The sequence below is a fragment of the Ovis aries genome, chromosome 24 (genome assembly GCF_016772045.2).
Source record: "Ovis aries strain OAR_USU_Benz2616 breed Rambouillet chromosome 24, ARS-UI_Ramb_v3.0, whole genome shotgun sequence".
Lineage (NCBI taxonomy): Eukaryota > Metazoa > Chordata > Mammalia > Artiodactyla > Bovidae > Ovis > Ovis aries.
Window position 1 is genome coordinate 20,227,418 of NC_056077.1, and position 13,949 is coordinate 20,241,366.

At 38.2% G+C, this 13,949-nt stretch overlaps 2 protein-coding genes across 2 annotated transcripts in view; one reads left to right on the forward strand and one right to left on the reverse strand.

Annotated features, from left to right (window-relative positions):
* The window catches only part of LOC101102527 (cytochrome b-c1 complex subunit 2, mitochondrial), a 25,461-nt gene extending 15,536 nt beyond the window's left edge, over positions 1-9,925 (forward strand). The window contains exons 11-14 of the mRNA XM_004020830.4: positions 2,400-2,480; positions 4,078-4,154; positions 6,156-6,309; positions 9,658-9,925. Of these exons, the coding sequence (XP_004020879.1) occupies positions 2,400-2,480; positions 4,078-4,154; positions 6,156-6,309; positions 9,658-9,741 (396 nt within the window). The 3' untranslated portion in view covers positions 9,742-9,925. The remainder of the gene's footprint in view (positions 1-2,399; positions 2,481-4,077; positions 4,155-6,155; positions 6,310-9,657) is intronic.
* Positions 9,708-13,949, reverse strand: part of PDZD9 (PDZ domain containing 9) — a 19,526-nt gene continuing 15,284 nt past the window's right edge. Inside the window, exon 5 of the mRNA XM_027961989.3 lies at positions 9,708-10,824. Coding sequence (XP_027817790.1) covers positions 10,434-10,824 — 391 coding nt within the window. The 3' untranslated portion in view covers positions 9,708-10,433. The remainder of the gene's footprint in view (positions 10,825-13,949) is intronic.

Here is a 13,949-nt window from a genome sequence, read left to right on the forward strand (position 1 = left end):
CAAAATCAGATTGATTATATTCTTTGCAGCCAAAGATGAAGAAGTTCTGTGTAGTCAACAAAAAACAAGACTATGGCTCAAATCATGAGCTCCTTATTGCAAAATTAAGGCTTAAATCGAAGACAGTAGGGAAAACCACTGGCCATTCAGATATGACCTAAATCAAATCCCCTATGATTACACACTGGAGGTGATGAATAGATTCAGAGGATTATATCTGGTAGACAGAGTGCCTGAAGAACTATGGATGTAGCTTCGTAACATTGTATAGTAGGCAGTGACCAAAACTGTCCCAAAGAAATGCAGGAATGCAGCGTGTGGTTGAGGAGGCTTTACAGATAGCTCAATGAAGAAGAGAAGTGAAAGGCAAGGGAGAAAGGGAAAGATGTACCCAAAACTGAATGCAGAGTTCAGAGAACAACAAAGAGAGAGATGAGAAGGCCTTCTTAAATGGACAGTGAAATAGAGGAAAACACTAGAATGGAAAAGACCAGCAAGCTCTTCAAGAAACTGGAGATAACTACGTGAACATTTCACGCAAGGATGGACACCATAAAGGACAGAAACAGTAAGGACCTAACAGAAGCAGAAGAGATTAAGAAGGGGTGGAAAGAATACACAGAAGAACTATACAAGAAAGGTCTTAATGACTGGATAATCGTGATGGTGTGGTCACTCACCTAGAGCTGTACATTCTGGAATGTGAAGTCAAGTGGGCTTTAGAAGGCATTACTACTATGAACAAAGGTAGTAGAAGTGAAGGAACTCAGCTGAGCTATTTAAAATCGAAAAAGATGATGCTGTTAAAGTGCTGTACTCAATGATAAAAAGTAACACAAAATTGTAGGGTTAAGTATTGTTCATAATTTCAGCAATAGCGCATGGCACAGGTAGGTTATGTTTTAGTAAGTCTTTGGCCATTTGACATTTAACAGTGGAAATTAAATCAGTCTTCTCTTTTTATCGTTCCTTTTAATACTTGAGTGGTTGTGTCAGACTTTTTTTTTAAGCAGAGGAGCCTTTTTTAATACCACTTCCAAGCTGCAGTGCCCAACACAAAAGCTTTTGCTTTTAAAAAAGTAGAAGGCTTACTTGATAGTGAAACCCTTGGAATCTTCTAAACAGAGCCTTAGGGGTCCATGGAGCACAGTTTTCAAACCATTATCTTAAATTAGTCCTAAATTAGAGTTCCTCCAAATGGTCTTTCTTCCAGTCTGTGATCTACTCTGTTTTCTTTTTTTATGCTTTACTCTTTTCCATTGAACGTTAATGATGCTTTGGATAGTTGGAGTTTAATCCAGTGACATAATTTAACAGAAATTCCTACTTTAGAATTTGGCCAGAAATTTGGAGAATGACTAGGTTAGTCTCAGAATTGTAATTAAACTTCAAGTGATTGAAGTGCCTATCTTTGTGTGCTTCATATAGACCAAACACATGGTTTTCAAACTTCACTTGGAATATAGTTTAAAATTCGGGCTCCCAGACTTCATCCGTGGTGATCTTAGTGAGTGGATCTGTTGTGGGAACCTGAAAGTGTGTTTTTTATAACAACTCACGTGATCCTTGGACTTCCCAGGTGTCGTTGCTGGTAAAGAACCCACCTCCCAAAGCAAGAGATACAAGAGATGTGGTGTCAATCCCTGGGTCCAGAAGATCCCCTGCAATAGGAAATGGCAGCCCACTCCATTGTTCTTGCCTAGAAAATTTCCGTGGACAGAGGAGCCTGGCAGGCTGCAATCCATGAGGTTGCAGAGTCAGATACAGCTGAGCACACAGTACTCAGACACAGATGAGTGACCCTTAGGTTACTGGTCCACGTAAACACTGAAAAGCACTTTACTAGGATGTCATATCCACCTCAAGGAGCTTAACACTCGACTCAGACTACACACAGAAATACCCCTGTTTTCCAGAGGCTAAACTTTTTGCTCCCCTGGACACCTGCGACTAAGCAGAAAAAGTTTTCTAACCCTTCGACTTTGGTCTGTAGAAAAAGAAAAAGTGAACTGGTGAAAAGGAAGTCACCACCAACAGAGGGAAGAAAGCAGGTGTGTCTCATGTCAAGGACATAATCTGCATCACTCAGCTGTACTGAGTCTATAGCAGTAATGTTTACCGGTTACTGTTTGCATTAACCCTTAATCATCAAAAGGTTAGACAATACCAAGGAAGGTGAGCAATCCATTTTAGAAAGAGTTAAATGAGAAAAGTTATAGTTCTGAAAATGGTAACCTGTGTACAGAACACTTCAGTCCTTAATAGAATCAGTTAATTGAAATATTAATTTATCTCTTTGCTTATACTATGAAGGTACATATTTTTTCTAGTCAACCTTAGGGAAACTGTACCGTTTTACCTGGTAGAATGACCTATAGTAAAGTTTCATTATATTTCAGGTTTCTGCTTTTAATGCCAGTTACTCAGATTCTGGACTCTTTGGGTTCTACACTATCTCACAAGCTGCATCTGCTGGAGATGTAAGTTGCAAACTGAAAAATTCTCACCAGATTTTTTTCTCCTGTTAACATTTTTTTAGTAAAAATATAGAATGTTTGAATACAGTGATTATCCAATCTCTGTCTAGTGTAATATCATTTAAGTGTTATCTGCTATGGAAGAAAGTTAGAAATGGAAAATGTATATACTGATCCTTCCAGGAAAGAGGGAGGAAACGACTCCTTGGTATTTTGGTTCTGTGTGGACATGTGACATTAAGTTGCCTCTAGGGTATCTAAATGGAGAACTCAAGAGAAGTCAAGGCCAAGATGTATACTGGGAGTCCTCAACAGAAAAAGTGTGTTGAAATCAGGGTTACATACAAAAGTTTGTAGGAGAAGAAAACTGAAGGTCAAGCTAGGGGAAATGGCCAAGAAAACAAAAAGAAGAGAAACTGGTATATTTGGAGACCAAGAAAGGGAGACTGGTTAACAATCTTTTGACCTACTCTATATTAACATCCCTTTAGTTACCACAGGGAAGTCTGCTAGTTTTAGCAAACTTGGACAATATCAGTTTTTACAAGACTATTGGAAGTGAACTATAATTTAAAATATTAAGAAATGAATGAGAAGAAAGAAATGCAAAGTTGGTGCAGGTATAGGGGAGTGGGTGGGATTTTAGTAGAGTTTACACTGAGAGATTGAATAGGAAGAGACAGACATTCATACTGAAATGAAAGAAATTGGAGTGAATGTAGGAGATAGGAAATTATAGGTGGATTAAATCTGTAAAAGTAAGAGCAAGCAGGATCCAAAGTATAAGTAGACATTTTATCCTTGGACATAAAGGCTGATGGGAGAACAGGATATCAGAGATGAGGAAGTACATCCCTGGTGAGGTAGGAAGCTAAATCATGTTTAATTCATGGATTTAGGCTAAAGAAGTAAACCCCGAGGGACATGATAGATTGAAAGTGAACAAGGAACTAGAGATGTTGACAAAAATGGAAGATATGGATAGCATGATTAAAGACAGGCCAAAGGTCTTGGAATTGAGGATTTCAGAGTTCAGGTCTGGGGTATGGGTATGGAAATAGGTAGCTCACTTGGAGGGTAAAGTAAGTTAACAGACCCCAAATGATGCCAAGGTTAGGATGGAGCAAATCATGGGCCAGGTTTATTATACCCACTCACATCACTAGAACTTGATTCCTTCATGACTCCAGCATTCCAGGCATGGACAGTCTTCACAGATTGGCTCTGTATGGTTTACTGCTTTCTTCTTAGTGAATAGTAAGAGAGAGCAATATTAATTACATGATGCTTTGAGAGCCTGGGGAAATTTAAAAGGTGCTTATTCTTCATAAGCAATTATAAATCTCTGAGTTTTCTTTTCCTAAACCCTACTGCCATCCTGTGCCCCCTGCCCCTTAATGTTTATAAGAAGCTTGGCTACTTGGATATTGTACAAACAGCTGCTTTATTGGAAGTGTAAGCAGCATCTAATGACTTAACGAATTCCAGATGGACACAACTATTTCCATCTTGTGTTTCTGCCTCATAGAGGAGCATCTGGAATACTGCAGGAGACTCTGGCACTGATCAAAGATGACCAGCTTTTACTTCTCTATCCTAGGTTATCAAGGCTGCTTATAACCAAGTAAAAACAATTGCTCAAGGAAACCTTTCTAATCCAGATGTCCAAGCTGCTAAGTAAGTTTCAGTATTAACTTTCAATTATTGGAAAGCTGTATTTTTTCTAGTTACAATACTATTGTAACAAAGGTACAATAGGATTGAAAAGTATGAAAAAGTATTTAAAGGAGAGGAAAATACATTCCTACCACCTAGAGATATAATTGTTAACATTTTGAATATTTTCTTCACCATTTTTAAACATAATTGTTAATACTGCATATATAGTTGTTAATAAATAACTAAGATATATAGTTATTAATAATTATCTATCATTACTAACCAATGATTTCTCTTTATAATGTGGTTTTCATTTATTCAGATTACTGAATTAATTGGTATGTCAGAATATACTTGTTGACAGTTGGAAATTGTAAACTATAAAGGATATCTTTGGGCTTAAAAAAATTTCATATTTCACATTACCTTTTGGTATAGATTTGCAATTGAGCCAAGAGTTATAAATATTATAATGAAAGTCTCTGCATTAAAATATATGTTTGTGTTTATATATTTTGCAGTCACAGTATTAAAAGGTTGTACCAGTTTATAATCCATCATCAGGAGTGCCTGTTCCATCATAACCACTAGCAGCTTTTTTTTTCCTCTTTACTGATTTGATAGACAATAAGATACCTGTTTAAAAAATGGCACCATCCATCTATTTGGTGATTTTTAAATCCCACTGTCTTCACTGTGCTAACAGCAAGTGCTAACAAACACCTGTTAACTCAGTAGTTCTGGGAGTTTCTCTAAAAGAGACAAACTATGGACAGAGTTACAGATCAGCTTGCATTTTCATACAGGAGATGAAAACATTTAAATTTGATTTCATCCATTTAGGACAATTCAAAACGTAAATCCTAAAACTCAGACAGTCTTCAAGATCATTTAGTATTGTCCACAAAGGAAGTTATGATGGTGAATTACAACCCAGGAGGGAACAACCTTTTACCATTTCTCTTCTCATTAGTATTATTACATTTTTCACACTGTACACACTGAAAAGTGCATCTCTCAAATGTACAACACACTTTATTAAATGTTGTATACATGGAACCAAGGACTGATAGGGTGCAGCTCTTCATGACTGCATCAGAAACAGATGCTTATAACAAACTGAAACACTGGATAAACTTAGGAAAAATCTGTTTCAAGTCTTAATTTATTTAAGAAAATTTATTTTCTTAATAAGTGTAGAATTTTGGTTATTAATGCCAAGTTCTGTTTATTTCCTGCCATTTTGATGGAGTTGATACATTTTTGGTAAGGTTCTTAGTCCTGTATTGAAAGAGAGAAAGTGAGGTGTCATTGCTGAAGGGACAAACTAATAATCTCTTGGTAAAGTTTACTGCAGGTAAAATCTTTTTTCAGTTAAGCTGACAGTGTGGTAAAATTGCTACATTAAGTTGTAATTATGTCTAAATGGAGGTCTTGCTACAGAGTTTGAGTTAAATAACTCAAGTGCCTTATTGAACACCAGTTTCTTTCTGGGATAATTATGAATTGGATTGTATTTCAAATTCACACTTTTGTGCCCATATTTAAGCTATAGGAGCTTATTCTATATTCTCCTTCCCCATTTGTTCTGTCCTCAATGAGACAAATCCCAGTCCACAGCATGCTGCTAAAGGGACAGTGAGAAGAGCCTACACAGGTATTTTCTTTAGTAGAGATGTCTAATATTATCACCAAAAGTATATTAGGAAACTAGAATTCCTTCAGTAATCAAGACTTCACACTAAAATATTTTTAACTAGAGCTGAGTTCTAATCTAAAAGCAAAATGCATTCTTTCGGGTTTTTAGTATAATCTTACAATGACAGCTTTCAAAATGATAATGTAAATAATAAAATAGTTGGTAAACTGAAGAAATGGAATGGAGACCTTTAGCACTCTTAAAATTTCAAAGCTGTTAGTTTGCATATTTACTGAAACATGTTTAAGGATTTAGGAACATACTTTAACTTGCTCCATAAAACTGCCTTCTGCTTTACTTACATACCTTTCACTGGACAGGAACAAGCTGAAAGCTGGGTACCTCATGTCAGTGGAATCTTCTGAGGGTTTCCTGGATGAAGTTGGGTGCCAGGCTCTAGCTGCTGGTTCATACACGCCGCCATCCACAGTCCTTCAGCAGATTGATGCGGTAGCTGACGCTGATGTCATAAATGTAAGCAAATGAAGATCTGTTTAACATCACATAACTTGTCCTTAATGATGCCATTTCAGAAGGAATGCATAAGGACTGTAAATGCTATTCTCAGGGTATTTGGTAACTGTCTGCCTGGTGTGGAGGCAGAGGCTCAATCCCATCAGATCTGCAGATAGCTTCCTTGTCAACTCAGGAAGTCTGTGTATCTTCCTCATTCAACTAACTTACCATTAGGTTAAACTATTTTAAATTTTTAAAGGTCACCAAGAGTCCAATATTGGCAGTTTCATATGATTCAATCTAATCGTCAGGTTTGGTATTTTTCCTCCTCACTCTGAAAGAAACTTTCTATCCTGCCAATCCTTCACAGTCCACCATCTCAAGATTTTCTTTAGTCTTCTCAGCCAAAGACATTCTCCTGCCCTTGTTCTTTTTTCTTTTTTTTTTTTACATATTGTTTCCTATAAAATTGACTGGTTTTGAGGATTTAGGAACATACTTTAACTTCCTTGAGGATTTAGGAACGTACTTTAAGGACTATGTGTTATACCTCATTGTATTCCCTACTATGCCTAACAAGTACATGAACTACAAAATGAACCCTAAATCAGTCCTTTCTGTATTATAAATGCCAACTCCCCCTTCATGTCATGGTCTCAACCATCTTCTCACCAAGGGGTCTATCCTTGTGGATAGAAAAAACATGAACGTTATTGGAAGATAGCAGTACTGACTTGATTTCACCTGGCGCCTAAGTTCATCATCGTTGTTGTTGTAGTTCAGTCACTCAGTTGTGTCTGATTCTTTGTGACCCCATGAACTGCAACACGACAAACTTCTCTGTCCTTCACCATCTCCTGGAGGTTGCTCAAACTCATGTCCATTGAGTCCGTGATGCCATCCAACCATCTCATCCTCTCCCGTCCCCTTTTCCTCCTGCCTTCAATCTTTGCCAGCATCAGGGTTTTTTCAAATGAATTGGCTCTTTGCATCAGGTGGCCAAAGTAATTGGAGCTTCAGCATCGATCCTTCCAATGAATATTCAGGACTGATTTCCTTTAGGATTGACTGGTTTGATCTCCTTGCAGAAGTCTCCTCCAATACCACTGTTCAAAAGCATCAACTCTTCAGCACTCAGCCTTCTTTATGGTCCCACTGTCACATCCATACGTGACTACTGGAAGAACCATAGCTTTGACTATACAAACCTTTGTTAGCAAAGTAGTGTCTCTGCTTTTTAATACACTAAGTTTGTCATAGTTTTTCTTTCAAGGAGCAAGCATCTTTTAATTTCATTTCTGCAGTCACCACCTGCAGTGATTTTGGAGCCCAGAAAATAAAAGTCTGTCACTATTTTCACTGTCTGCCCATCTATCTGCCATTAGTGATGGGATGGGACCAGATGCTGTGATCTTAGTCTTTTGAATGTTGAGTTTTAAGCCAGCTTTTTCACTCTCCTCTTTCACTTTCATCAAGAGGCTCTTTAGTTCTTCACTTTCTGCCATAAGGATGATGTCATCTGCATACCTGAGATTACTGATATTTCTGCTGGCAGTCTTGATTCCAGCTTGTGCTTCATCCAGCCTGGCATTTTGCATGACGTACTCTGCATAGAAGTTAAATAAGCAGGGTGACAATATACAGCCTATGTACTCCTTTCCTAATCTGGAACCAATCCACTGTTCTGTGTCCAGTTCTAACTGTTGTTTCTTGACCTGCATACAGGTTTCAAAGGAGGTAGATAAGGTGGCCTGGTATTCCCATCTCTTTAAGAATTTTCCACAGTTTGTTGTGCCCACACAGTCAAAGGCTCTGGCATAGTATAATGAAGCAAAGGAGATGTTTTTCTGGAATTATCTGGCTTTTTCTGTGATCCAGAGGATGTTGCCAATTTGATCTCTGATTCCTCTGCCTTTTCTAAATCCAGCTTGAACATCTGAAAGTTCTCAGTTCACATACTGTTGAAGCCTGGCTTGGAGAATTTTGAGCATTACTTTGCTAGCATGTGAGATGAGTGCAATTGTGCGGTAGTTTGAGCATTCTTTGGGAGTGGAATGAAAACTGACCTTTTCCAGTCCTGTGGCCACTGCTGAGTTTTCCAAATTTGCTGGCATATTGAGTGCAGCACTTTCACAGCATCATCTTTTAGGATTTGAAATAGCTCAGCTGGAATTCCATCACCTCCACTAGCTTTGCTCATAGTAATGCTTCCTAAGGCCCACTTGACTTTGAACTCCAGGATGTCTGGCTCTAGCTGAGGGATCACACCATTGTGGGTTATCTGGGTCATTAAGATCTTTCTTGTGTAGTTCTGTGAATTCTTGCCGCCTCTTATGAATCTCTTCTGCTTCTGTTAGGTCCATACCATTTCTGTCCTTTATTGTGCCTGTCTTCGGATGAAATTTTCCCTTAGTATCTCTAATTTTCTTGAAGAGAGCTCTAGTCTTTCCCATTCTGTTGTTTTCCTCTCTTTCTTTGCATTAATCATTGAGGAAGGCTTTCTTATCTCTCCTTGATATTCTTTGGAATTCTACATTCAGATGAATATATCTTTCCTTTTCTCCTTTGCCTTTCACTTCTCTTCCTTTCTCAGCTATTTGTAAGGCCTCCTCAGACAACGATTTTGCCGTTTTGCATTTCTTTTTCTTGGGGATAATTTTCATCACCGCCTCCTGTGCAATGTTACAAACCTTCGTCCATAGTTCTTCAGGCACTCTGTGTATCAGATCTAATCCCTTTAATCTATTTGTCACTTCCACTGTATAATTGTAAGGGATTTGATTTAGGTCATACCTGAATGGCCTAGTGGTTTTCCCTACTTTCTTCAGTTTAAGTCTGAATTTTTTAATAAGGAGTTCATGATCTGAACCACAGTCAGCTCCAAGTCTTGTTTTTGCTGACTGTATAGAGGCTTTATCATTGTATACTCTTCCAAATGGTTGTCCTTGTCTTATATACTGTACTGTCACGAGTCCAACCCAGCTGCCTCCAACACCATCTTTATTTAAAAAGCTGATCTAAGTACCACTCCTCATGGTACTGCATTTGACGTAAACTAACAGACTTTGAATTCTAAAGTAGTGGCATAAAGAACACTGGGATATAGTGTAACTTTGCCAAGTTAGCAATTGGTGTATTTTCATTGACTCAGACTATTTGCCATTGTAATACAGACGCAGAGGCAGACAGCCGTGCTCCAAGAGACTACCCTAGTGTCAGAAATTCCTTTTCCCTCTTTAACAGCTACTGTCATCGTTAGAGCACCACGCTCACTCAGTCACACAAAGTATGAAATATTCAGAGTAACAGAACTTTGTCTATTTGCTTATTTGTATTAACTTTTCTGTCTTTGTTTCTGTCTTAAAGGCTGCAAAGAAGTTTGTTTCTGGCCGGAAGTCAATGGCAGCAAGTGGAAATTTGGGGCATACTCCTTTCATTGATGAGTTGTAATACTGAATCCCATATTGCAGGAAAGAACTGAACGTTTTGTCAACCCAGAGCAGCAAATACATAAAAGTGAAAAGTCTCTAATGTAACGTTTATCTTTTTTTCCAATGAGATGAAATATAAAGCATAAATATAGGTAATTGTTCCCAACTGACCTAAAGTCAATAAAGCATTCTATTTAAATGTTTTTCTTGCATTTTTCCTAACCAGTTAATCAAGAGGTATTTGTTTTATGTTGAGTTTTTGCTTTAGATACTTTTAAGGAGAATAGGAATATAATTATAAAGTACAGAAGCATGAGAAACTATTAAAATTAAGGCTTAAGTGGCTATCAGAGTAACTATCTCCAGATTATTATTGGCTTTTAAAGATAAAAGCAGTTAAAAGTCTGTATTCTTGGGTAAGAACAGTTAAATGATCTGGGTTTTACCCCCTTTTGCCTTTTTTCCAAAAGTTATTTGTGCAAAATATATATTACCTGTTAGCTGTAGCCTGTATTTGCACTGCTTCCTTTTTTATGTTTATCTTCACTGTGGCACAATTTTGGTGTATTTTTTTCCCCCTCATCTTCTCCCTTTTCTGTTTCTATTCTCTCTTTCAAGTAATTATCAACCTAACACTCAAAAGTAAGGCAGTGCACAAAAGAGTGTTTTCAAGGTAAATGCTTCTGTGGTCACAGATTTGAAAACTGCTGCCTAACCAACTCGTGATACTGGTTCACCACTGCCCTTTTCAACAGGGGTACAGTCTTCCAGCCAAAATGCGTCTGAGGTGGAGGAGGCTGATGAGGAGGAGGAGATTTCATTGTCTTGCTTCACCATGGTCCAGTATGGAGAAGGGGCCCTCACTTCTTTCTTGTGATCTCTGTGAATCATTACGTCACAGTTAATGTCTTTTCCTACACGCATTACATGGTTCTTCTTTTTATATCCATGCCATTCTCTGGAGATAGACATTGGTCTCCTTACAGGGTAATGTCCAGTGGACCGTGGATATTTATAGTACTTAAGTCTTGTATCGAAAGCTTCATCATCATCACTGCTTGTGACAGATCTATCTTTTGCCTCCTCAGTTTTCTTTGTTGTGCTGAAATGGAAAGACTAGTGAATGAAATGGATTCTTAATGTCTATACATTCATTATTATCACCTAACAAGATGTCTTATAACTTGCTTTGGGTCATAAAAGAAAAAATACAATATAGCTTTAGCATTACCTGTCTGTGTTATTGAAAATCTTCTCTTTTAAAAATTACCTTTATGGAATTCCCTGGCAGTCCAGTGCTTAGAACTCCATACTTTCACTGCCAAGGGCTCAGGTTCGGTCCCTGGTAGGGGAACTAAGATCCTCTTTAAATTTGTTTAAATTACCTTTAAATTTGTTTACATTCCTAAATGGAAATCAAATTCTGCCCTAAATTATTTCACATTACTTTTTTTGTACAGACTTAAGCGAGACTACTGACCAGAATATTAGCAGGCCTTAAAGGTGGGTTGATTTCACCTCACACAGAATGTAACAGGTCAGTGTGGCCATCTCATCCACGGAACTCAGTTTTCATGGGTCTCGTGGGATCAGCAATAATAGAATATTACTGATTTCCAAGGAGGTGTCCAGAAATAATGGGCCTCAAAGATCTTCAATATGCTTATCATTGGTTATTCTGAATCCTTTTATTTTTGCTCCTGAGTATCATTTGCTTCTCAATTGGGTTTACAAATGTGGATCTGTAGAACACCCTTCCACCCAGATGTCTCATCATGCACTATTCCACCTTGCTGTTGCCATCCAGAAACTTGCGAAGATTCTTTTTTTTTTTCAGTTTGCCAACAACAGGGTTCTTGAACTTTTCTAATGCCTGTAGCACCTGCGCCTGCTATTATTTTCCTGAACAAATGCTGTCACGTGCTACCCCTCATGCTGGTGCTATTACCCAGCAGATCCAAAACTAGATCTTTGCAATTATGAACCTCCGTTACCTTCTGTCCTGCTAATAGGAAATGGATTTCTTCCCTACCCCAGTCCCTCCAACCTATCAGACTTACTAGTGTTTTCCCTAACATCCTTGGAGGCCTGCTTGTGGTGTGTGTTTGTTTGTTGCTTGCTCCTAAGGATCTGAACAGATCTTCCCTAAAGTTTCTCTCTTCTGGTAATAGCATTTGATACTGAGTCATTTTTTTCTGAAAGCCACTAGTCTTAAATTGTATGATTTTCTTTAATCCTTGATGTAGTGCTGTACAAGAGAGATTCAGAAGATCTTAGGACTAGAACAGTTTGCCTTCAGACTCAAGGACCTTCTTTGTCGCTCTGTTAGATCACCATAAAGACTGGTGGCAGAGCCAGGTTCTTATTAAAGTGGCATTAGATAGAAATGCCACAAGCCAGCAGAGGTCAGGGTTCGCTGGAAACAGTTTTTAATATCACTAGGCCTGCCCAGAGCATCACATGGCGAATTGTGCACTCGATGCTATCTGCTCCTGAAAGAAGCCTTACAACTTTGTGAAATAAACCTTTTCGTTCCCCTTCTGCCCCTTCCTTACCCTTTTCCACATAAGATGCTAACATGCCTTAGCTATAAGCCCTTTGTTTAATTAAGGGATTCAGAACATGATTGGTATTGTTCCTAAGTTTGTGGATTTTAGCCTCATAACTTAGGTTGTGGTATTCTGTGTTTGCTTTTGAATGGTCAACCTGCCATCCCTAGGTTTTTAATATTCTGAATCTCAAACTCTACTTAGAATGTAGTTGTCCCATAAGCAAATGGTGAACAGCTCTGTTTTGGGAGCTGAACTCTCCAATACAGGGTCCACCAGCTATGTATGGCTGCTAGATTTAAACTGATTAAACTTGAATAAATTTAAAGTTCCTCAGTTACAAATCTTCACATTTCAGGTTCTTAGTAGCCACCTGTGGCTAATGTTACCACACGGGATGGCACAGATACAGGTCATTTCCACTAGCATAGAGAATTCTTATTGGATGTTGCTGCTCTGAAAACAGACGTATACTACTTAGCCCTGTGGCCTCTGGCAAGTTTACATGCTCCTCTGTTGGCTTCAGTTTTCTTATCTGTAAAATGAGGATAAATAGAACTGTCATGAGGATTAAATGGTACAACGCTTGTAAAGCGGAGTCCATCACATAGTATTAAGTTCAGTATTATCATTAATGATTTTTAATCAATGCAGGATTGGTTTAGTTATTGGGAGAAAATTTTTCCCATTCTATATCTGATCTGAAGGGAACAACTGCTATCCAGCTCTAGTCCACTGTTACCATGTGAGGATGCAAGCCCATCTTTTGTTTTTCAGGAGAAACCAGAGATTTGTAAATTTAGCAATTCCATTTTTTTTTTTTTCATTAAAAATTTTTTGAAACAAAAATGCAAATAAGTTGAATGAAAAAAAAAATTCTAAACACCTTGGTAGCTACCACCCAGGTCAAGAAATAGAGTATTACTGGCCCCTGGAAAAAGCCCTCCTATGTATCCTCCTTGCTCAACGCTGTCTAAAACAGTGAGGGAGATAAGCAAAGCATATCTGAGAACTGTATCAGTCCCTGTAGCCACAAGTTGGACTCTGAAGTAATATGGGCCATTTTTTAATCTTAGGAAAGCCCCTAGCCATATTTCTTTGAGCACATCCCAATAAGCAAAGGTACACAGCTGTACAGCTAGTGCTCAGGGATCTGGTCAGAATTAACTCTTGGATCAGAATACTAAATGTGCCACTTAAAAAGGAGATAGAGAAATCAAGCCAGGCCTTAAATTTCTGACTTGTTTGACTAAGCAAATGCTCTCCCACTAAGACAATGGCAAACTGGCTTTTAATTTTAGGCATAATGAGTTTAAGGGGTTTTATGATACAGATATCAAGTGGGTGTCTATACAAGTTTGGAGATAATACAATTTGGAAATTATTAATGTATGAATACTAATAGAAACCAAGGAGTTTGCTTAGAAGATTGAGAGAAGAAAGCCAAAGACAAGGCTTGGTAAAAGGCAATCACAAGGAAGTGACAAAAGGAGATAACGGAGTATGGTATTCCAGAAGTCTGGGAAAATTTATATTTCAACAAGAGTTGAGGTGGGAGGCTGTAGAGTGCCTGCTGCTGCTCAGAAGCCAAGCAAAATTAGAGACTGAGAGGAGTCCACTGAAATCAGCAGTATGAAGGTTGCAGGTGACCTTGAGGTAAAGGGCTCTCAGCCAAGGT